This window comes from Nannobrachium achirus (assembly GCF_963921795.1).
Source record: "Nannobrachium achirus genome assembly, chromosome: 12".
NCBI classification, from domain to species: domain Eukaryota; kingdom Metazoa; phylum Chordata; class Actinopteri; order Myctophiformes; family Myctophidae; genus Nannobrachium; species Nannobrachium achirus.
In genome coordinates, this window is record NC_137832.1 from 22,440,798 (window position 1) to 22,466,165 (window position 25,368).

The 25,368-nt window shown below is 42.5% G+C and overlaps 1 protein-coding gene across 1 annotated transcript in view; it reads left to right on the plus strand.

Annotated features, from left to right (window-relative positions):
- The window catches only part of rimbp2b (RIMS binding protein 2b), a gene marked incomplete at both ends in the record, with an annotated part of 127,062 nt that overhangs the window by 63,460 nt on the left and 38,234 nt on the right, over positions 1 to 25,368 (plus strand). Inside the window, 11 exon segments of the mRNA XM_080737949.1 lie at positions 2,863 to 2,985; positions 5,936 to 6,040; positions 9,678 to 9,728; positions 10,968 to 10,988; positions 15,820 to 16,021; positions 16,998 to 17,146; positions 19,798 to 19,877; positions 21,647 to 21,756; positions 22,309 to 22,440; positions 22,443 to 22,455; positions 22,595 to 23,310. Of these exon segments, the coding sequence (XP_080594075.1) occupies positions 2,863 to 2,985; positions 5,936 to 6,040; positions 9,678 to 9,728; positions 10,968 to 10,988; positions 15,820 to 16,021; positions 16,998 to 17,146; positions 19,798 to 19,877; positions 21,647 to 21,756; positions 22,309 to 22,440; positions 22,443 to 22,455; positions 22,595 to 23,310 (1,702 nt within the window).

A 25,368-nucleotide genomic window follows, 5' to 3' on the forward strand; every position in this document is an offset into this window, starting at 1 on the left:
GATGTCTTATCGGGGGTCTCTGGCGGGCAGCTATCCTCCAGCGCTATCACACTGGACGGATATGAGAGCACCGCTCTGCGGGGGCGGCGCGGATATTAGCCCTCGCCTGCGTCCCCCCCCTCCCTGTGTTCAGATGGTTATCGTTCAGCCTGAAATGTGTGGCTGGAGGGAGCAGAAAAGCCTCCCTCCGTTCTATGTTAGCCTGTCACTCCAACTGATACAGTTGACTGCAGTCAGAGGTGAAAAAAGTACTCACATGTTGTACTGTAAGTAAAAGTGTCAACACTGCACTATAGATGTACAACGTTACAAGTAAAAGTCCAGAATTCAAAATGTACTTGAGTAAAAGTATGAAAGTATTGGCATCAACATGTATTTAAAGTACCAAAAATAAAAGTACGAAATGTTTGAAAATAGCAGATTTACAAGCTCACAACGCGTCGCATCACGACGCGTTGTGAGCTTGTAGATCGGCTATTTTCAAATAGCCTAGGTATAAAATAGGGAAATAGTGGATTAATGTATGTTTTACAATATAATCATTTATATCTGCAAAGTAGCTAGTGACTAAGGTTTTCAAATAATTGTAGTGGAGTAAAAGTACAATATTTGTATCCAAGATGTAGTATAGTAGAAGTAAAAGTATTGGAAATTGGAAATACTCAAGTAAAGTACAAATACTTCAAAGGTGTACTTAAGTACAGTACTTAAGTAAATGTACTTAGTTACTTTACACCACTGACCGCAGTGGTCGAAAAAAGGATTCACATTTCTTACTTGAGTAAAAGCATCGATGCTGCAATGTGGAAATACTCAGTTAAAAGTAAAATTGCAAAGGTATTGGCAAGGCATCGAAATGTACTTAAAGTACCAAAAGCAAAAAGTACTCGGTATGCAGAATGTCCCATTTCAGATCTTCAAATGTATAAAAATCTTTTGAAAATAGCAGATCTACAAGCTCACAATGCATTGCATTGTGATTGTGGTGGAGCAGTCAGTAGTAGCGCTGTCGCCTCAAAGATGGTCCTGGGTTCGATTCCCGCTGGGGAAGCTGTGGGTGCTGGGGGCGTGTTCTCTCCTCTGCGTCATCAGTGGGTGAAAAAATGGGTTACAAAAATTGTGAGATAAAAATGTAGAATTAAAAAATTAATAACTATAGTTATCGTATTATTGTAGTCAACCTGATTTCTCCCAAATAGTACCTTTTGGTGATGGGACACCAATGCACATCTGTATCTGTAAACTTATGTTATTCAGTCATTTGTATCCATGGATATACTTCTCACTTTGTGGAGAAGAGCTGCGCTGTGGTCCATTGCCTAGGTGTTGTTGTTTGTTGAAACCGCCTCTCCCAGTGGTCATTAGTCATTCATGACTGCACTGAGAAAGGGATATGACTACATTATTGCTGCAGGAGCCAGTCACCTCCTTGGTGATTATGGCAATCAGGAGGCTGATTGCAACACACTAGCTTTTGAGTTATGAATGCAATTGTGACTGACAATGCACAAGGAATATGCAAAACACATTTGTCATTACTTCATACAGTGTGCAATACAGAGTGTTTAAAATTATTGTACAGTGTGAGTAATAATGTACATTGTTTTGAATTCTATGTTTTAGCTCTTGGTTTGGGATTGGGAGGAATTGCTGCTGCCACATTATAATACATTTAACTGCCTTCATCACAACAAATACGTATAATTATCAAACAGGGGACAAGATGTCCTGGCTTAACCATTACCCTCTGTGTACATCTATAGGAGGGGTTTTCAAAACTTGAGCAATGAGCAAGTCAAGGCACAACTGTATACATAGCATAGCTAATAGCAAAGTAAGCCATTTACCATGAGAGGGAGTGGGTTGTTGGCTGATTTACCCTGTTTCAAACAACCCTGAATGGTAAATTGAATGGTAAATTGCTTTTCTACCACTGTTTTCCATATAAATGAAAGAAAACACAGCTGTAACTTGCAAGGATCTTTAGTTATAATCATTAATTGTTTCAGTGGGCGGGGTTCATTAGCCAACTCAAGGTTGTTGGCCTATTTACCACTGTTTTAAACCAATCAGAATCCAGTATTTGAACATGTGACTAGAAAAAGTGGTAGAATAGCTGATCTACAAGCTCACAACACACCACATTGTGATGCATTGTGATGTGATGTAAGCACAAGTGAGAACACTAGAGTAGCGAAGTCCTGACGTCTCTCATTCATCCCCTGGTTGGAGAATAACATTGGGTCACCTTAAAATTGTCTCATAAGAATCATGGTCCAAATATAAACAAACTGTCTCGGCGATATTGTCGGGGATATTATCGTTTACGATAGTCAGTCAATCACATTTGATACAGTCTGTTTCTGGCGAAAATGTTAACTAATTCGGTGGCAGTAACATTATTGTTTTCTCGTCAGTTGATTATTATTATTTTTTTTTTAAAAGATTTGTTTTTGGGCTTCTATGCCTTCAGACCGACAGGAAATGGGGGGAGAGATGGGGAGCGACACGGGGCAAAGGTCGTCCGGATCGGGAATCGAACCGGCGACGCTGCCAGGCATCCACGCCCACGTGGCAATGCCCACATGGCATGCCTGGACCAGTAGGCCCCTCGTCAGTTGATTCTTCATATCCATATGAGTCAAACCGTAGAGAGATCATTTGTTTTATTTTTGGAACCCAGTTCTTATGACGCAATATTGAAAGAATCTGTGGGAATTCAGAATAGCAATGATAATGTGTGGTTGTCACAAAATCACAAGGCACATCTGGGCTCGTCCCGCAGGCCCACCGTTTGGGAACCACTGTCCTAATTGCTCTGTGGCCCTTTGCTCTTTGTTGGGTCATTGTGTAATACTGTAGGTGAAAGCTGAGTATGCCCACCTCAAAGAGACCCTTGGTATTGTGACCCAGGAGAGAAACTCAGCTCTGTGGGAGAAGAACCTGCTCCAAGGCAAACTGGAGAACCTAGAGCAGGTGCTCAAGGTAAGAAACCTAGTCTCCAGGGCATGCATGTTCCTATATTTATCGTCGTTGTCGGGCGGAAACCTGGTATCTCCAAAACCTTTCATTTTGTATTCATCATTTTAAAAATGATTTAAACTAGTGAAAACAGCCGATCTACAAGCACACAACGCCTCGCGCTGCGAGGCGTTGTGCTTGTAGATCGGCTGTTTTCACTAGTCTTGTGCGACGGTCTTGTATGATGAAGTAGGGCTTTACTTTACGAAAAAAAACATACAAATTTGAAACTTGGAGATACGAGGTTTCTGCCCGACAGTGATGTTATGTTATGTTTTGCTGTGATGTGATGTGGCGTCTATTGTGTGTATTATACCAGTCCCAAATTAATTCAGGTGTTATTACAGAGTCTGAACCTCCTCCCAGCCCCTGCACTACAGTGACTCCGCCTGATAATCTTCCTCTATCTGTCTAATGTCCCTGACCTGTCTGTTGCCTTTCCAGTGCCGTTTTGGGAGGTCTCACCGGGAGCTGTGAGAGAGCAGTCTGCCCCCTCTGCCCGTCTAGTCCTTAACATTGTTCCACTTTCCCCAGCCCCCGTCCATCCCTGCTCGACCCAGACTCCCCCCACCCCCCCAGCCCCTCTCCCGCCCCAACTAGATTTCCAAGGTATCATTGCTATGTGAAAACGTCAGGGAGAACCCATTCAATCCCATTTCGAATGCTCTTTCTCCACCCCATTGGCTGTGCTTACACCTTCCCCGTATCTCTGGGCCGCTTACCAACCAGGCACACGAATGGGCACCTGCCTATGTGACCAGAGCACTGTGGAATGCGATTGTGCATGAGGCAGCTAGGCCAAAGAGCTTGGCAACAGTCAGACGGGGGTGGGTGAGAAGGAAGGGATAGACGGGCTGGATTTTGGGGTGGGGAATCTCAGGCGGGTAATACTTACTTACTGTCATACTAAAACAAAGGCAGATCTACAAGCTTACAGTACAACTCATCACATTGTGACGCCTGTAGATCTGCTATTTTTGGAGCACGGCGCCAGTGTACAACAGAGTATAAACGAAACATAAGCCTATCTACTCGGCCGGTGTCACTTGCCGAAAACTGTGTTTGAAGCTAACTTAGTTAATTTTCGGCAATCGACCCTGTGCGTCCTGCGATGGTGTATGAATCAAGCTTTATATGATGTGTAGACAGCACGTAGACAGTTGATGACATCAAGTATCCTTGACCTTGAGTTTGATATTGGCATGAAGATGTCATCTGCTTATTTTACCCTAATATGTTTACTTCCTGATTGTTCACATGTACTGTACAGTAGTAGTAAGACTGGATGACATTATTACATACATACAGTATGTGGCTGCGAGCAGCGTCGCATTCCAGTCGCTGTATTGTATGGCTGCTTATATATATCGTATATATCGTGATCAAAAACACTCAGGATAATCGTATCGTGGAGATTTAATGTATCGTGATATCGTCCTCCGTCATGGACTGGGATCAATTCACCTTTTATTTGCCAGGCAGCATATCCGGTACAACTTAAACCCTCTATAATTGGTAAAAGGTACTTATAATTTACGCCTTTTTTTCACTCTCTATCAAATGTCTTTACCAAGAAATAGCCGATCTACAAGCTCACAACGTGTAGATCTGCTATTTCTTTTGGCAAATGTTCCGCCCAAGGATAATGGATTTTGATTATCGCGATAATATCGTAAATCGCGATTTCTTTTGTCACAAATAATCGTGATATGACATTTTCATATCGTCCCATCCCTACCACGTACTGGAGTTTGCTCACCCGTTTCATGTAACTGAAAACCCTGTATTGATCATACAAAGACAACATCAGTCGAGGACAGCTTTTCACACAGTGTCAGTAATGAGACTTCTATCGGGGATTGTGTTACCCAAAGGGGGCAGCAAAACTACAGTATCTGTGCACTGACGATTTGTTCTTCTACTGCACAGCAACTCATCTCTAGTCCTCATCCATAAGCCTCCTTCCTTATACATAAATCTGATCTCTTTTCGAAAGGATCATTTGACATAAACTGTTCTCAACATGATACTGTATGTGCCGTGACGTAGTTTATGTCATTCTCAACGTTAAAGGGTATTAGGGTCTCAGTACTTTTAACAGATCTACTTAGACTGTGTGTGTGTGTGTGTGTGTGTGTGTGTGTGTGTGTGTGTGTGTGTGTGTGTGTGTGTGTGTGTGTGTGTGTGTGTGTGTGTGTGTGTGTGTGTGTGTGTGTGTGTGTGTGTGCGCGCGCGTATGCGTGCGTGTGTGTGTGCGTGCTATTTCTACGCATATGTCAATCTGTATCATTTATGTGTTTGGAATAGAACAAGGGTCTTCAACAGGTGGACTGGGACCCCTACGGGGTCCTCAGAGTAACTAAAGGGGGGCCTCCAAATGTTTGAGTGATAGAAAAAAAATCTCCTTTTTTATATTAACCACTTGAATCCTATAGCGTCTATATTCTGAGAACTTTAGCCAAAAATATAAGCTCTACAAGCTTGTAGATCGGCTATTTTCGTCAAAGAGCTTTGGTGTAGAGGGGAAAAAGAGCAGACTACGAACAGAGTAAAAGCTCAAGTTTATTAAGTATTGACGGTTCAAGTGGTTAAATATCTGAAAACACAAATTGACATGAATCCAACAGACACAGATTATTGTGCTGTCAAACAATGAAACTATATGGAATCTATGAAAAGGTTGTGGGGGTCCCTGCTTCATCTGTCTCTCAACTAAGGAGTCCTTGGCCTGAAAACGTTGAAGACCCCTGGAACAGAAGGCTGGGGATGCTGGGGATCTTTCTGTGATTGATTCAGTTGCCAGCAGGTTTGTAGTCCTACTAACAGTAGCCCTCTCTACACCCCCCTCCCCCCTCCCCAACCTCTGCCCCCTCCCCTCCCGCCTCTCCTCCCATTGGCTACCCCCCGCGGACAGCATATGCGAGAGGCTGCAGAGAGGCGGCAGCAGCTAGAGTTGGAGCATGAGCAGGCCTTGGCTGTCCTCAATGCAAAGCAGCAGGAGATTGACCTCCTCCAGAAGGTAAGTGGGATATACTAGAGTCATCGCTACAGAGATGTAATTGGAAGGAAAACCACCCCGCTCTTGTTAGTGGAGCCCGGACGATTTATTTGGTCGGACCTCGGACGATTTTGGCCTTTCACGGATACAGTGAATCAGTATCAATGAAAACCTTCTTTTTTTTCTATTTTTTTTTTACATAACAATGTGGAAAATGATGCTAGGGGTAATTTAGATATTTTACTATTTTTTGCAGTGGTTCTCAAAGTGGATTCCAGGGACATTCCGTTAGGGGGGGTCTATATTGACCCATACAAGTCTGTAACTGGGCAAGTCTGTAACTGGCCAAATGAACCCTGACGGGTTCATTTGGTTCCATTTGTACGCTGTCAGAGTTAAGGGGAGACCGTGACATTTTGAAAGTTTGAGAAACACTGCTGTACTGTGTGTACACATACAGTACACACAGTACAAGCAGTGTTTTGTGCCAGTGGATTAGCTTGCCCTTGCGTTGGCGTGTTGTTGTGCTAACAACATGTCACAAAGTGATGCGTTGATCAGCATGTTCAGGTTTCAGTACCCAGCAGCACTTGCTGGGTTATAGCGTGGGTGAAATTGCCTCTCTCTCTCTCTCTCTCTCTCTCTCTCTCTCTCTCTCTCTCTCTCCCCGCCTCCCTCCCTCCCTCTTTCCCTCTCCATCCCCCTCTCCCTCCCTCCATGCCCGCCCCCCACCCCCTCTCTTGTTCTCTATTGCCGATCACTGAGCTCTCCCTCCCTATCTCCGCCCTCCCTCAATTCCTCCTCTCCCTTTCACTCTCTCTCTCTCTGATCGAGCTCCGGTCTGACGTCACACGCGCGACAGAAACCGTTACCTCTCAGCCGTGTTTTGCGCTGGCATTAATCGTTAATCGCTGCCTAAACAACACCAATTTGTGCTGATGTCGGGCATGTCCAGTCCATGTGGGCTTATTTGCCGATATGCGCTGACGTTGGACATTTCCACTGTCACATTGTATTATTGTGTGTGCGAGAGGACATTTTGGGCTAATGGTGTCACTCGAGGAATGTATACTGTACTGCAGTGCTTCCTAAAGTGGATTCCAGGGACTCTGTGGGTTCCTTTAAGAGGGGTTTAAATTGACCCATACAAGTCCGTAACTCTGACCGTGAGAATTGAAGGAGCACAGTGAATTCCATGGCTGGCAATCTAGCCTGTGTTTTTTTTAGTTTGTTTCTTTCTGACCAAATTGTTGGGCAACTTGGGCGAATCAAGAGACTGACACCGCTGTCCTAAGAGCCCTGCCGTTAGTAGGTCTAAACAATAAGTAAATAAACGCCGTTCCACACTATTTGGCAGTCTGATCTATGCAAAGGATCTAACTGTGACTTCAAAGTAAGGCCGAAAAAGCAGAGGCTGTGGAAGTGATGGGAATTGTAACAGACACCTCGCCTGGATTGAAAACAGAGCTCAGAGCCTGCCATTAACATTGGAGTCAGTCATTAACAGGCAGAATCCTCCGTTTACCAGCAGTTCATTAGTGGGTGATCTTCCTGCTGAGACACCGACTGCGTTTCTGCATTCTCTTCAATTAATTGCCTGCGAAGTGGATTCACGATATTGGAAAGTCCACAGATGTTCTTTAATTCGAGTGGAACGTTAGTTCTTCTCCCAACAGATGTTCCTGGTCTCCAAAACTAACATAGAATGTATTCTTTTATGTTCTATATACGGTACAGTGAGTCCATATTACCCAAAGATTATTATTCTTGAGTGCACTGGAAATCTCCATGTATTTTCAACGGAGCATTGTTTCAGATTGCTTCAACGCAACTGATATGCACAGAATCATAGAACAGATCATTGCACTTATAGAGCGCTGTCACAAGTTCATAGCCATTCAAACAGACATTTTGACAGCATTTTAACCGTTTCACTGACCATAGAGGCTGCTATTATATAAAAGGCAAGATTATCCACAGTAGCCAGGTTCAGAACTGGCCCCACTGATAGCTGCAAATAAGTTTGGATTATCAGATTGGTGGGATTTACTGGATCAGGACAATTCAGATGGTGTCAAGTGTGTTGCTCATCACAGTAAAGTGTCTTTGCTGGTTTTTAAACGGAATAATTTCTTTGTAAGGAGAACATGTGAAAATCTGCCATAAACTTCCAAATGCCATCTATGTGTCGAGAATGTGTTCCTTTTGGCAGTACAACTTTAACTCTTTTTTTCTCAACAAAATTCATATTTTAGATAGTCATTAGAGAAAAGAAAAGATGAGTGTTAAAATGTTTTCATTTACTTCTTTCTATCGTTTTAGTGATTTTAACGATTTTGATTTGCATGCAAGTGGCTAATGTACAATAAGCCCATTCCCAAGATGCACCGCAATCGTTCATGGGCAGATGTGACTTATTGGGGCTGGTGTAAATAGTAACAAAGACATTGCCGGCTTATTGTGTCTAAAAAGATATAATTAGCCACTTGTACGCATGCCCCCACCCACTGAAATCAAAATACTAAAATCGCTAAAACAATAGAAACCAGTAAATGTAAACATTTTAACACTCATCTTTTCTTTTCTCTAATTACAACCTCTGTCCTAGTCTGCCCGGCCAACATTCCCTGTTGCCAGGTGCATCCCGGCCCGTACGAACCCCAAACACGGGCAAATTGTGTTTGTATATCATTGTTGTCGTGTGGAAACCTTATATGTCCAAAACCGTTCCTTTTGTATTTATCATTTATCATCTAAAATAGTGAAAATAGCCAATCTACAAGCACACAACACCGTTGTGTGCTTGTAGATTGGCTATTTTCACCCATTTCTTTGCGACAGCCTTGTACAATGAAGCAGGGCTTTACTTTACAAAGAAACGTACACATTTGAAACTTGGAGATACGAGGTTTCTGCCCGACAGTGACGATATATAGACGCTCGACAAAGCCGGATGCACTGTGGTGAATTCGAACCCTGCCGGCAGGAACTTTACCGCTGCACCAACCGACCAAGCGCTGCTTTGGGAAGTGTTGAGTCTGATTTTCCACATGTCCTCACAATAGAATCATATCAATCATTCAGATTAAGGTGGTGCAGTCAGTAGCACTGTAGCCTCACACAGCTAAAAAGACCCCGGGGATGCTGTGGGTTCTGGTGGCGTGTTCTCTCCTCCACGTCATCAGTGCACATACCCTAGGTGGGGCTGGCGAAAGGGCCTTTTGATGTGGAGTTTGCATGTTCTCCCCGTGTAGGTACCCTCACAAAAAACATGCAGTTATCCTGCTCACCCCTGATCAGCCAGGGCACCTGATGGAGGGTAAAGGAACCGGTTGGAATAACGTGCTCCTTCCACGCGCTACGTCCAAACGGGGAAACCCCCCTCCTGTCAGGTGATAAGAAGCGGCGTGCTCATTGCTCACTCCTCACGCACTGAAGGAAGCATGAGCTCAGTTCAGGGCACTCCCCAGGTTGGCAGAGGGAGAGTAGTACCCAGGATTACAGCTTAGGCAGTCGGTACTGGGTGGAAAAAAATGGGTTACAAAAGCGTGGGATAAAAGAAAAATATATTTTGGCTCCGGTACGTTTTCTAGAACGTAAGTCTCTTGATACCCATGCTGTGCATAGTTATGTATTCACTGTTTTCACTGTATCTCAGGCTCAGGTTGAAGCTAAGAAGGAACATGAGGGCGCTGTCCATCTGTTAGAGGTGAGTATCTGGGCAGCGGGGGAGGGGAGGGAAGTGAGACGGGGGGAAGGGGAAAGAAACTTGGCACTGAGTCAAATAGTGTGTGGCAGCTGTCGGCGTGAGTGAGACAGGTCAGCCTGCCAGTCAAACATGTGCAAGCCTGGAGCCATTTTCCTATGCCTCTAAAACAGGGGTCTTCAACGTTTCCGAGACAGATGAAGCAGGGACCCCCTCTATAAAACTGTGTTGCAGATTTTCATCGATTTCAGATAGATTCATAGACTTGTTTGTTTTTCAGACATTTAATCACTTAAATTGACGCTACTTTGTAAACTTGACCTATCACTCGGTACTTGGTCTGCTCTTTTTTTTTACCTCCACACCCAACCTATTTGCTGAAAATAGCCGATCTATACAAGCTCTCGAGCTACGAGATCTACGAGCTTGTAGATCTGCTATTTTAGGCCAAAGCTCTCCTCAGAATAGGGATGCGAGGGTTCAAGTTGTTAATCTAAAAGAATGATCCTATCACAGAAAAAGATTTGGCTGCCCACCTGTAGTACAGTAACTCCCCCTGTTGAAGACCCCTGCTCTAAAACATTTGCTGCTAGCAAGTTAACACTTCTCATAGCTAATCATTTACTTAATTATTTTGTATATTATCTGCTCATTTGACCTCAACAGTGTTCTTTTAATTATCAGTATTTTCGAATAAAACTGTAGTCCACTACATCAGTTATTGTATTTGTGCCATACATGGACATTATACTATTATTTCATCTTCCTACTATTGTTAGTCAGTTTGATGAAGAATTGTGCATGTGTGCTACAGTGTGCCTTAAAGGACCACTTCACCTCTGGGACAACCAGATCTTATTTTATTGTTGTTTGGGACACGATCAACACAATCCCGAGTAATTTTTTTGTGTTCAATCTGTGTTTTTAGATATTTTAGTATTTCAGCCTGCTATGCATCATTTGATGCTTTGTACTGTAGCATGAAATTGCATCATCTATTGCATCATATGCATGCTGAAATACTAAAATATCTAAAAAATATAGATTGAACACAAAAAAAATAACTTAAGATCGTGTCCCAAACAACAATAAAATAAGATCTGGTTGTCCCAGAGGTGAAATGGTCCTTTAAATTCTCATTTCTTTCCAGAGTTGTATGAGTGAACATGCGTGTTAGTGTGCTTATAATGTATTTCCTGCATTGATCTTCACTGTGTTATTGGTGTGTTTGTGCATATACAGAACCACTTGGACAGCATGCAGGTATTTCACAATTGCTTTTATTTATTTACTTGATATTTCTTCCACCTCTCCCTGTACAGTCCATTGGATACACTGTATCTCCCCTAGTTTTCTTTGGCCCCAGGAGGTATGGTTTACCGAATGCGATGCCATAACTGGAATCAGTACTGTATCGATGGTACAACTGATCCGTTCTGTCCTGAATGCATACACCAGGGTTCCCCAATTAGTTTTCCCCAAGGGCCGAATTATGTCTCGGGTACCAAGCCGAGGGCCACAACATTGCAGGGGGCGACGGTGTCGTTTCCACTACTCCAGCGACAGTTTTCGTCGTTGTCGGGTGAAAATCTTGTATGTCCAAAACCGTTCGTTTTGAATTTATCATTTTAAAAATGATTTAAACTAGTGAAAACAGACGATCTACGAGCACACAACGCCTCGCGTTGCGAGGCGTTGTGTGCTCGTAGATCTGCTGTTTTCACTACTTTTGTGCGACGGCCTTGTATGATTTGCGAAAGAACGTACACATTTGGAGATACAAGGTTTCCACCCGACAACGACGATATACTAGTGTTGTTGCTGCTCTTATACCACCATTATTACTGAGGTTGGTGTGGGCCAGACAGTAGCCCCCCGCGGGCCGCAAATGGCCCGCTGGCCGCCCATTGGGGAACCCTGGCATACACTGTAGTACAGCAAAGGTGAAAGACAGCTCAATGACTGTACTATTGAAATATTGTATTGTTTTAAAGGGATATTTCACTTTCAAAAAATATTTTGGTCATTTTATCGTCTAATCAGGCTTTTGGGAACACCCTGAACAGATTTTAATTTGCTTGATTCAATATTTAGATATTTGATGTAAATATTATCAGGCCCTCTTCCTCCAGGGCCTCTCCCCATGCACACCCATTGTAACTTCAAAATCCATTTTAACCATGATAGATTCATTAAAAACACCCGTTATTTTTTTCTGGTGACTCATACTAACTTCCTAATACGTGAGCAGGCCGTGTTTGTTCGATAACTTTTTTCATTTATTTTTAATATTTTTATTGTATTTCATGTTTCCATTTTACCAAAGAATTATTAAAAATAAATGAAAAATGTTATTGAAAAAACATGGCCTGCAGTGCTCACGTATTAGGTAGGTATTATGAGTCAACAGAAAACATAATGGGTGTTTTTAATGAATCTAACATGGTTAAAATGGAGTTTGAAGTTACAATGGGTGTGTATGGGGAGAGGCCCTGGGCCTGGAGGGCCTGATAACATTTACATCAAATATCTAAATTTTGAATCAAGCAAATTAAAAACTGTCCAGGGTGTTCAAAAAAGCCTGATTAGACGATAAAATGACCAAAAGTTTTTTTCAAAGTGAAATATCCCTTTAACTTGAATTTGGTTTTCAATATGAATACTCTGCTGTCTCAGTTATAGAACCCTGCGCTTTCCAGAGGCTATAGTGGCACACTCACCTGTCATCAATATCATCAAAGTGTTCTTAGGAATCAACACTGGACAGTGATAAAAGGTCATGCACAGCCTACTGTAGGGTTGTGGACCTTTGACATTTGTGACAGGATAAATTGGGAGCCTTTTAGTCTTGAATAGAAGGAAGGACATCAGTTACAGTTGGTGAATATTTACAGAACAATTTCACTTGCAATACAAAACATTTTACTTTTAGTTTTCTCTTTTTTTACACAAAAATATATAAAGCCCAGTTTAAATGTATTAGACCGCTATTTGTCCAGGTAAATCACATATAGATTACACAGTCTACACAGTCTAGTTTAAGTGTCTTGGTAAAGTTAATAAAGTTACAGTTGTAACAATATGTTACTTTATTTGATTCCGAGATCAAGCAGCTGGACAGTGATGAATGAGATTGTCTTTTCATTGTCAACTGAGCATTGCATGAGCAGTATGCCCTTATAAGCATGTCATTCACATAAGGCTGTGACTCACCATACAGTAGAGAACTGACGCAAACAAGCTAGTCACCTTCTGTACTGTAAGTCAGTACAACATCAAGCGCAGAAATGAGCAAGGGTCTCCCTTCATCAAGTTGCATGTTTACATCCTATAATAACTAATAATGATAACAACTGCAACTGCATGAGATGCCCACACAGAGCATCTTAAGAAAGTAGTTTGTCGCTATGCACTGGGCAGTGCTCTAAATTCCACACAATGTGTCCCCTCCATTGGCCATGGCTTAGATTGTCTCAGGTGGATGTGAGATTGTGTGGTGTTTATAGGTTTGGAGGGAGAGCGAGTGCATTCTCCGACAGCGGCAGGTGCCGGACCATTGTTCTGTGCCTAGACCTAACCTTAACTCCAGTAAAACTATGCCTAAACCTAACCTTAACCCAAACCTTAACCTCAGTAAAACTAAGCCTAACTCTAACCCTAACCACCTTCGGACTAATGGGACGTTACGCGCCTCCGTCGCCGTAAAGTTTCCACTGCCGGTGTGTGCGGTGGTGGCTGCCGCGGCAGTTACCGGCGATGCCGGTCCTACTGCTGGCGAGGCAGCGCGACTGGCGGTCCGACTACCGGTCCAACTTCCGGTCCGTGCGGCGGTCGCCGGTCCTACTGCCGCGACTGCTGGTCCAACTGCCGGTCCGTACCGAGGCACCTGCCGCTGCCGGAGAATGTACTCGCTCCTTCTGAGAGTTTGTCCTCCCAATAAACCATTGTTACACGTAAGAGGACATATTATATGCACTAGTACCTGGATTTTACACTACGCCTGCCCATGCAACTGCACATACAAAAGGAACGTGGGGAGCAGCATTTCACTTTGCAAATGCAATGGGGTTGACTGCATGGTTCTACAGTGTCTTTCTGAATTACTGTTGGCCCATTTGTTCGTTTCATTACCTCTGATGGTTTCTTGCCTTTATTTTACGATCCCTGTTCAATGAAGTTGAGGAGCGTTTCCCGCACCTTGAACACGGTGCAGTTTTTGGTATGCATTCTGACTCTGAGCAAAGAGGCTACTCTTTAGAATCATGTACTGTGCAGTAACTGTAGTCCTGCATGTGACTTTCACACTGTTTGTAGTTTAGGTGTTTAGGAATTGTTTGGTTTGTTTTGCTTGTTAGGTCTCTGCACCTATTTCTCTGTAAAACTGAATTATCCCCATATTTACAGTTATGATGTCCCAGACCCCATTCCACATTCTGTTTGTGTGTAGATGTTAGTATAGCACTGTGTATGTATACGTACTAAAGATCTATGGATGTACTCTGGCATTCTGTGCTGCATTAGTCAGGGACCTACAAGCCCAAAAGCTCAAGGCATAGGGTTGAACCTGTGATGTCTTGCCGTACTAGTTTGGTCATTAAGGTCCACAGAATGAGAGGTCTGCTCTGCCAGAAACATCGAGAAAAAAAAAGTTAGGGCCATATTATATATTCACTGTCCCATTGACTCCACTACACAGGAACAGAAAAAAATAATAATATATATATATATATATATATATATATATTAGGGCTGGGACTTTAACTGATTCATTGTGATTAATTAATTACAGAAAATTAACGCGATTAAAAAAATTAACGCATTTTAATCGCACTTAGTTTTTGCACCACAGAACCTTCAGTTTTGGGCATACTGATCATAGCGATGCACCAAACAAGAAGAGACAACAAACGCAAAGGGAGAAGTAGCCGATCAGAGAGCTTTGCTTGGCCCAGTAGATGCGAAATTTAGATTTAAAAAACTCACTGGTTGATTCACTCGTACAACAAAATGTGTTTTACTTGAAAAAAATGCTTCTCGGGTCAAATATCTATGTGCGATTAAAATGCGATTAATTGCGATTAATTAATCACAGAGCCTGTAATTAATTAGATTAAAATTTTTAATCGCATCCCAGCCCTAATATATATATATATAATTATTATTATTATTGTTTTTTTTTTACTTTTTTTGATGACTCATCACTTTTCACAGTTGTGTTGGGCCGACATTTTGCCCAAGGTATGTTTTTCGTGCAAAACAAACGCTTGCAATGGAATCAGAATCATGGAGAACCCCTAGTTTGACCCCTCGGCCCTCACATGCTACTTAAAGCAATTATTTACTTTTTGGAGCTGTGTGGAACACAAGCTCCCTATACGTGGCCGTGTGTGTGGGTCTGTATGCGTGTCTGTCTGTCTGTCTGTCTGTCTGTCTGTCTGTAGCCTACAGGACCTTTTGTGACCACACGAGGGCGCTGTTGTTCAGGCCAGGCCAGACACCCACACACACACACACACACACACACACACACACACACACACACACACACACACACACACACAGCTCCACTTCGAACAGAGGTTCGATTTTTTTAAATATTTTTCTTTTCCTGTGTAGTGGAGTCAATGGGACAATGAATATACAAATGACCATAACTTTCTTTTCCCCGGCAGAGCAGACCTCTCATCCTGTGAACCTTAAAGGGCCACTTCACCTCTGGGACAACTAGATCTTATTTCATTGTTGTCAACACAATCCTGAGTTATTTTTTGTGTTCAATCTGTGTTTTGAGATATTTTAGTATTTCAGCATGACTAGTGATGCATTTTGCATCATCATGCTGCATCATTAATCGTGTCCCAAACAACAATAAAATAAGATCTGGTTGTCCCAGAGGTGAAGTGGCCCTTTAATGACCAAACTAATAGATAAAACAGAAATAAAAAGTACGGCATGACATCACAGGTCATCTCACATTCTGGGTGAGTGGGTCCCTGGCTACGTGCTACTTTTCCCTTAAACTCTCATTTCTCTTGCCATCCTTTCTCTCTCTCTCTCTCTCTCTCTTCTCTCTCCTCTGAACTTGTCACGTCAGGCCAAGGTCCGCGAGCTGGAGGAGAAATGTCGGACTCAGACTGAGCAGTTCAACCTCCTGTCTAAAGAGCTGGAGAAGTTCCGGCTGCAGGCGGGGAAGTTTGACATCCTTAGCACTGAACCCATAAATCTATGCGAATCCCCCGGATCGCCCAACAAGTCCCTGTCCCAGCTCCTTAATGGACTGGAATCACTAGGGAAAGGTTTGTGGAATCTTATATCGAACCTCGGTGCTTTAAAACAGTGGTTCTCAACTTTTTCAGGCCACGACCCCCCAAATAATCCTATTTTAACACTCGCCCTGACGAGCAATAAGAGTTGAGGCATTACATGTTGTATAACATGGTTCTATTGTGAAAATAGCAGATCTACATGCAGATCTACATGCTCACATTGTCTATTTTCACAATATCTGCCTCTAAAATATTTGACAATTTGTTTAATTTTAGAGGTATCAAAAAGTCCTTAAATTGTCACTTTGGAAATGTACAGATACCCTCTATACGCTTAAACGTTATGTTGGTTTGTTTACTGTTGAGTGAGAAGACAATGTTGCACATTAGGTTAATCATCTGGGGACCCCCCTACATAATTTGGGGACCCCCCTGGGGGTCCCGACCCACAGGTTGAGAAACACTGCTTTAAAAGACTTGCTTTTTAGCATGACTACTTTGCATGTCATGGACAGCTCTAAGAAAAACCACAGTGCCAGTGAATAAATCCATAATTCCTGTCATCTGAGAGCTGTTCGCATCCACTCTGCGCTGGGTCGGGTAAACAATCAAATTGTTTTACAAGAAGAGAGAAACCGCTGCTGGAATTTCAAGTCTGGAAGGCAGTATTTGTGATGTACTCTACAATAAACTCTAAATTCCTAATAAGTCAATCATGATGAGAAATCCCTTGAAACCCCTGAAACCACTGAACTGTAAAACATTTGTTAAAATGTATATGCCTATAGTATGTATAAAATGGTACTATTTTTAAATTCAAAATGTTAATCATTTACAAAAAAAATAGAATAAGAAACCTAAAATTATAAGGTAATACGTACAGTACTTACTTTATATATCTACTCTTCTGGAAAAAGATGATATTCTCAAGCGGGATTCATTTGTGCCCAGATCGATCGATCTCGCCATGATTTTCATGTGAGCATTTCCTTCGTTTGTCCCTAAGGCAATGACACGCAGATGAGCAGATCGCTGATCTCTGAGTTCATACGACCGCTCCAGATCAGCGGGGACAAGCCTGAGCTGCTGTCTGTCAAGCCAACCTTCCTCACCCGCAGCCAAGGCAGCAGCCCTGGCCGGGCTTTCCTCTCTGAGGTGCGTCCTCTTTTTCTCATCTAAGCTCATTTATTTAGTTTTATTTACTTTTCATTCGTGATACCTAATTTTGGAATAAATTATTAATTTGTCACTTCATACTAATTCCTGTCCACTGACCCCTCTGTCTCTTACGGAGCCCCTGAAGGGACATGAGGTAGATTTATTTAGGAGCAGGTTTCTTTTGAAATGCCGCTGGTTAATATTTTGTGGGATGGAAAATGACAGATTAGGCGTTGGTTTATTCCTTTAAAGGTGCAGGAAAGAAACTACGTTGGTGAATATTTGTTTTATGTGGGTGAAATTGGTGAAAAAATTATTTATTTAATTTTTTTGGTGATGTTGATTTGTATTTGCATTTTTTTCTTTAGGCTACCTAAAACCTATTTTTGTTCCACCCACATAAAAAAATATTCAACTTTTTTTTCCTGCAACCTTAAAAAAACATCCTTGGAACAAATAAACCAACACGTAATCCGTATTTTTTTTAACCCACAAAATATTAACCAACGGCATTTCAAAATAAAGAAATCTACTTTCTAATGTTCCTCCAGGGGATCTGTAGTCTCTGTCCCAGTGACCCTCTGTTTGGTTCTATTTGTTTAACCCACTCCTCGTTCAAAGCACCACTCACATCATTATAAGCATGCTCAAGTTTTGTATCACAGTAACTAACAAATTGCAGAGTAATTTTGCCTTGATTTATGAGGGAGATAGATCCAGCATCTTAATCACCATTCGAATCACGCCATTGCCAAGTACTGTATGTGAAATTTGCTTTGGCATGTGGTGCGGTGACAAGCCAATATAAAATATATAGACATACAGCAGTGAAATCTGCACAATAGAATAGTGAGGAACAATAAAGAAGGTCTAATTACATTTGAGCCGAGTCCAGAAGGCTAACAAATACCCCATGAACGCCCTGGAGGCTTGATGAAAAGATATTCATTGTAGCCATAATTGTCTTTGCTGGATTGCTGTCAAAACCCAATACTCATTTCAAAACATACTGTAACTCCAATTTCTTTGCCATTGAAAGTGTTTAATACTGCTGTGTGTTGCCCAGTAGTGCAGCCATATTCTTCCATTGATGGCCATTGAACAATGATGGCCATTACTTCAGTTGACTGTATTTTTGAGATTTCAATTGCTGACCAACCTGTCTTGAATCTTCTTGTCAAATCGTAGGCTATACCACCACCCTGCGCCAGAGTGACTGTGATAGAGTAGCCAGGGGCGTCACACCAAATTCTGGGCCCTGGTAACAAGGATTCACTGCACCCGAGTGCCGCGCTGCGAGCTTGTATATCTGCTATTTTTGAAAAATCTTGAAAATATGTGCAAGAAACCTATGTCAAGGACGCCCAAGATGATATGTATTTGGCCACGGACCCCGATCTCAAAATATTTAGTTCCAGGAACCCCCAGAAGCAAAATTTGAGTTAGAAATGTTCGCTTAAAAAATATATATTCAAAGAATTTCACACATTTTCACAACTTTTCAAAAATAGCAGATCTACAAGCTCGTGAGCTTGTATATCTGCTATTTTTCAATAGATAATGTTATTAGGGCCCCCCACCTTGGGCCCCAGTAACTCAGTCCCACTTTCCTACCCCTTGTGACGCCAGAGTGACTGTGATAGAGTAGCCAGGCTGATGCAGCGAATTATACGAACTTATCATTCTGTCAGTGTGGGCAACAGAAACTGAAGTCAGAAAGACCCAGTCATTTGTTTTCACGCTTTACTGCTGAGAGTTTTGTCTCAAGGTTTCTAGGGGAATATATTTACCAGCTGCAACAATGTGGCTTGTAGTGTTTTCTTCTTGTGAGTCAGTTTGTTTTTATCTGTGGACAGATTTTGTCCATGTGATAGCATGGTAACAGGTAGCATTAGCCTATTGTTTGTTATCTTTAGCTAATAGCTGTTTTCTATTACGTGTTATGAGTTTTAATAGGGTAATAAAAGATACCAGATTAATATAACTTGTATTTTCTTCAATTTCTTGAATTAAAGAATAGTTTTATTCTACAATCCAAGCTAGTTCTGGGGCTGAGTGTTGCAACTCAGAGAAATTGCATTAATATTTGAAAATCTGAAGCTGAATTTCCTTCCTTCCTATTTTTTGGACTTAGTTTGACCAAAAAACTTGGTGTCAACCTGCCGCTGTGTTGACATTTATGTGCTCCAGCTTTTTTGTTTGTTGTTTTCTGTTTCCTACATTTAGTTTTTTATTATTATTAAAATTACTTTCAAAAAACATTCCCAAAAAAGGAAATTTGTTCATGTTTTTAAAACCAAAATTCAATTATTTCTTTTCAGTACTTTTATGAAGAAATCAAAAGAATATCTAAGAAATTCCATAAATTAGAACACAAATGTTTATGAAGTAGTGAAAACAGCTGATCTACAAGCTCACAGCGGGCGTTGTGCGCTTGTAGATCTGCTGTTTTCACTAGTTTGTGTCCCAGGCAAACGTCTAATTTCTCTTTTGGGACTCGAGCTAAAAGGTTTGGGAACCACTGGTTTAGAAAGTGCAGCAGTTCCTGTAGTGGTTTTATGTACATGAGGTGAGGCTTCTGAAGACTGTCAAGAAATGTATAATTAAAATGGGCTATTTATTTATTTACTTTTCTTTCCCTGTATTAGATGGACAAGGAGCTCGGCTCAACCACAAGGTCCAAGCCGAGGTTCACAGGCAAGGTTCGCCTATGTGTTGCTCGCTACAGGTATGTACAGTGGGGAAATCTCGCTCTTTCGATGTGTCATTCTTTCGACAAGTTTTGTGTGTCCCATTTCCCTCAAGTTTTCAAATGTATAAAATAAAATAAATTGGCCGAAATGTATATTAGTTTGAAGTGGTTAATGTATGTTATGTATGGAGTAAAAGTACTGAAATTTGGAAATACTCCACGAAAATCAAAATACCTCAAAATTGTACTTAAGTACAGTACTTGAGTGAAATGTACTTACCATAGTTATTTTAGACCACTGGCCAACACAACACAAGCAGAGACAAGAGACCAACAAACGAATTAAAGTTCCTCCCGGACCGATGTAATCTTCAGCAATCACAAGGTTCACAGTGTTCTTTATTGTTACAATGTGTTACATGACACGTCTTGATAAGACAGTCTTGTGTGCATGAGCAGAGAAGTGAGAGCTAGTCGAATGTCCTAAGGGAGAGGTGTGTAATAATAAACAGGGCAGGCTTCTAAAAACCCTTGGTAGACCTCTGTATGGACATGACATAGCTTGTGTATAGTATTTATATTGTCTCACGGGGTGTAAGCTGGGACTGATCGAGTTACTAGGGCCCAAGGTGGAGGGGCCTTAATTATTTTATACTTTAGCTGTTGAAAAATAGCAGATCTACTGTATAAGCTCACAGCATGGCACAGAGTGCCGCGCTGCGAGCTTGTAGATTTGAAGATCTGCTATTTTTGAAAAGTCGTGAAAATGTGTGCAAATCCTTGAATATATGTATTTTTTAAGCGAACATTTGTAACTCAGATTTTGCTTCTAGGGGGGTCCCTGGAACTAAATATTTTGAAATGGGGGTCTGTGGTCAAATACATATCATTTTGGGGGTCCTTCACATGAAAACGTTTGAGCACCACTGACAAAGAAACATGTTTTTTTCAAAAAACCTTAGAAGGATTTGAAATATTCAAAGATTTTTCAAAAATAGCAGATCTACAAGCTCGCAGCGCAGCACTCGGTGCCGCGCTGTGAGCTTGTATATCTGCTATTTTTCAATAGTTAAAGGAGTAGTTCACCCCCAAAATGACTTTTTTTCTATTGATTACTCATGCCATGGAGACTAGAGTTCAATAATATTTTTAGTTTTTTGTCGCATTCCTAAGACAAAAATGTGATAACAATAAATGTACCCCCATCCGGAATCAATGGGGGTAAATTTACTCGAATCAAATTTTTGTCTTAGGAATGTGACAAAAACCAAAAAATATTATTGAACTCTAGTCTCCATGGCGTGACTAATCAATAGAAAAAAAGTCATTTTGGGGGTGAACTACTCCTTTAAAGCACAAAATGTGAGTGAATCCTTGTACCCAGGGCCCAGAATTTGGTGCGACACCCCTGTTTATATTGTCTCACGGGGTGTAAGCTCAGCGCCTAATAATGATGCAGTGCTTCTCCCACTGAAGAAAATTACCTGCCAGCACAAAAAATAATTGGAATCCCTAGAACATAAATACAACAATGTAGCCAGCATTTTCCACCCACACTCGTTTGCTTTCACATTTTCCCCTGAAAAACATATACTGGATGTTTTAAGCAATGCTGAGCAATACCTCCCTCTCGGAGCGAATTGGATCCACATTGCGGTGTTTGTACTGTAGATGTAACGGATGCCATTGTCTGGATGTTTTTAAATGCTTGGATGGGATTTTCTTTTCAATTAGTCTGAAATACAGTACAGTAATGTCACCTTGACTGCCGCGTTGTATGTTGTTGTTGTTTTCCCCCGCTCTAGTTATAATCCCTATGACGGGCCTAATGAGCATCCTGAGGCAGAACTTCCCTTGGTGGCGGGGAAGTACCTCTACGTTTATGGGACGATGGACGAGGATGGCTTTTATGACGGTATGACATCCCCACACTGTAAAACAGGGGTCTTCAACAGGGGGTCCGGGACCCCTAGGGGGTCCTCAGAGTTACTACAGGGGGGCCACCAAATCTTTGTGATAGGATCATTCTTTTAAATTAACAACTTGAACCCTCGCATCCCTATTCTGAGGAAAACATTAGTCAAAAATAGCAGATCTACAACGCTCTCAACAGAGCTTGTAGATCGGCTATTTTCGGCAAATAGGTTTGGTCTAGAGGGGAAAAAGAGCAGACCAAGTACAGATGGAAAGGTCAAGTTAACTAAAAACAAGGATCCAACAGACTGATGACAGTGCCGTCAAACAAGTCTATGAATCTATATATGAAATTGCTGAGAATCTGCATCACACATTTATACAATATGTAGAGGGGGGTCCCTGCTTCATCTCTCTCTCAGCTAAGGGGTCCTTGGCCTGAAAGACCCTGTTGAAGATCCCTGCTGTAAAATGTGTTTTATCTTATCCACATCTCACAACAATGCGGCAATATCATTATCGTCTCTGTTCCTCCTATGTCTCTGCTCCTTAGGAGAGCTGCTGGATGGACAGCAGGGCCTTGTCCCCTCCAACTTTGTAGACTTTGTCCAAGACGAGGAGACATCCTCTGTTCAGCCCAGGGACGGGACTAAGGAACCTGGCTACCTCAACCACAGTAGCCTGAGCTCCCAGAGGCTGGGTATTGGAATTGGCACGGGAGCGGGCATTGGCCTGGGAACGGGCACGGGCATGAGCTCGAGCTCGGGCATTGGCACGTGTTCAAGCTTTGGGACGGGCTCCAGCTTTGGCACGGGTTCCAGCATTGGCACGGGTTCCAGCCTTGGCACGGGTACGAGCATAAGCAGCCTGCTGTCTGACAGCAAGCTGGATTGCCTGAGCACCAGCAGCCTCGGGATGGACCTCCTGGGCACCTGTAGCAACGGGACGGGAACCCTGGACGTCAGCATCGACGAGGTCGGCGAAGACGTTGTGCCTTATCCCCGCCGCATCAACCTGATCAAACAGTTGGCCAAGAGCGTAATCATTGGCTGGGATCCCCCCGTGTTGCCACCCGGCTGGGGCTCCATCAGTGGCTACAATGTCTTGGTCGACAAGGAGGTACGCATGAGTGTCCCTTACGGGGGCAGGACAAAGTCTCTTATTGAGAAGCTCAACCTGGCCACCAACACCTACCGTATCTCAGTGCAGAGCATCACGGACCGGGGGCCATCCGACGAGCTACGGTGCACTATGCTCGTGGGCAAGGATGTGGTGGTGGCCCCTTACTATCTACGGGTGGACAACATCACACAGGTCTCCGCGGAGCTCTCCTGGATGCCTAGCAACAGTAACTACAGCCACACCATCTTCCTCAATGGCGCAGAGTACGACATGGTCAAGCCGGGGGGCTACAAGTACCAATTCTTCAGTCTGAAGCCCATGACAGTTTACAAGGTGAAGGCCGTGGGGAGGCCGCACCAGGTGCCTTGGCAGCTTCCAATGGAGCATCGAGAGAAGAGGGAGATCTCTGTGGAGTTCTGCACGCAACATGCAGGTCAGCGTTGCTTTCACATCACATTCACTTTCATCTGTCTTATCACGGCTACATTGAAAAGGCCATTCTTAAACTCGGCGTGACCGTGTTGTTGATTAAACCATAATTATAAAATGTCTCACTATTCCTTAAGGGATTTTAGTTGTTGCAGTCTCTCTGCCAGACTTCTGCAGGGTCAATGCTCTTTGCATACAGATTCTCTCCCGTATTTTCCCTTAATCTAAAAAAGCCTCATCAGTTAGTGACTTTATTTATCATTATTTATACATTTGATTTAGATCAGTGTGCATGATATTTCTTTACAGTATTGTATCCCTCCTACACTCCTGCTCTTATGTTATATATAGATATACAGTATATACATATATATATGTATGTAACGGAGATGATCCGAACCTCCCCACCCGGGCTTCGAACCCGGGTCTCCCGCATGAAAGTCCAATATCTTAACCATTACTCCAAAGGGATATCTCTATGGAATGAGGGCAGATACTAGACTTTTGAGGCTTCAGGCTGGGGCTGCGAATCTCTCCGCCACATATACACACAGTATATATAGATATATAATAAGATTATAAGATTTGTTTTGGGGCTTGTATGCCTTTATTGATAGGACAGTAGAATGACAGCAAATGGGGAGAGAGAGGGGGAATGACACACAGCAAAGGTTGTCTGGATCGGGACTCGAACCTGCGACACGCTGTCAGGCATCAGAGACTACAGTATGGGGTTAGGGATAGGGTTAGTGTCGGAATGGAGACATGTCGGAATGGAGACAAGAGGTTAGGTTTAGTGTTAGGGATAGGGTTAGTGTCGGAATGGAGACATGTCGGAAACATTTGATAATGTACTGCGGTAACATTTTATTTATACTTCCTTTACTGACAAGCTTCCATTACTTATACAACTTTGAACTTGATGAACATCTGAGTCTTGTTGTCTGTTTTCGATTGCCATTTTAAGATGACCCTCTAGTGCCCATACCCTATAGGTGGGTTTCTGTGTGGAGTGTGCATGTTCTCCCAGTATCTCCTAGGGTAGGTACCCTAAAAAAAATGCCGTAATCCTGGTCTCTATACTGCCTCGCCCTGGTCAGCCGGGGCGCCTGATGGAGGGGAAAGGAACTGGTTGGAATAACGTGTTCCTTCCACGCGTTACGTCCAGCCGGAAAAACTCCCCCCTGTCAGGTGAAAAGGAGAGGCTTGGACTCCTCATGCATAGAAGGAAGCATGAGGTCAGTCCGTTGCTCTCCCCAGGTTGGCAGGGGGAGTGTAGTGCCCAGGATGGGTGAAAAATGGGTTACAAAATCGTGGGATAAAAATGTGAGTGTTATAAGCAGCATAAATTATATTAATGAAAATAGACAAAGAAAATAAAGAAAGTAAAGTAAATTGAGCAGATTAACGACACAATTGTAGTGTACTGTACACTGAACGAAGCTGCCATGAGAGACAAGAGGAAAATCTGAATCGGTATTAGAGAAGAAAACCTTAAAACCTTAACCACATGAACCCTAGTATGTCAAGATAGCCGAACATTTGGCGAAAATTTACAAACATTCTGTAAAGAAAATCTAGCGATTACTCACCTCATGGAGACATGAATTCATGGATATTTTTTTGTTTTTGTCGCATTCCTAAGCCAATAATTTGAGGAGACACCATAGGGAACAAAGCAGGCTCTTTGTGTCTCCATGGTCATCAAATTATTGGCTTAGGAATGCGACAAAAACAAATATAAAATCACACCCAATGTGAAGTGAGCGGTGGTCATGCTTGCTATAGCAGAACGCTGAGGAAAAAGGCTACAGACATACGACATATGACATCACTAGACAAACATGATGCTACGTACACACATTTTACTATGGTAAAACGCTGAGGAAAAAGGCTACAGACACACGCACAGCCACTTATAGGAGCGGTTTGCACCGCTCAAAAATATCCATGAATTTCCCTGGTCAACAAAGTATATAGAATAGGGTTTAAGTGGTTAAAGTGCAAATACAAGGCTACAGTATGTGTGTCCCCTCCTGCTTTGCACACTGGGAGAGAGAGA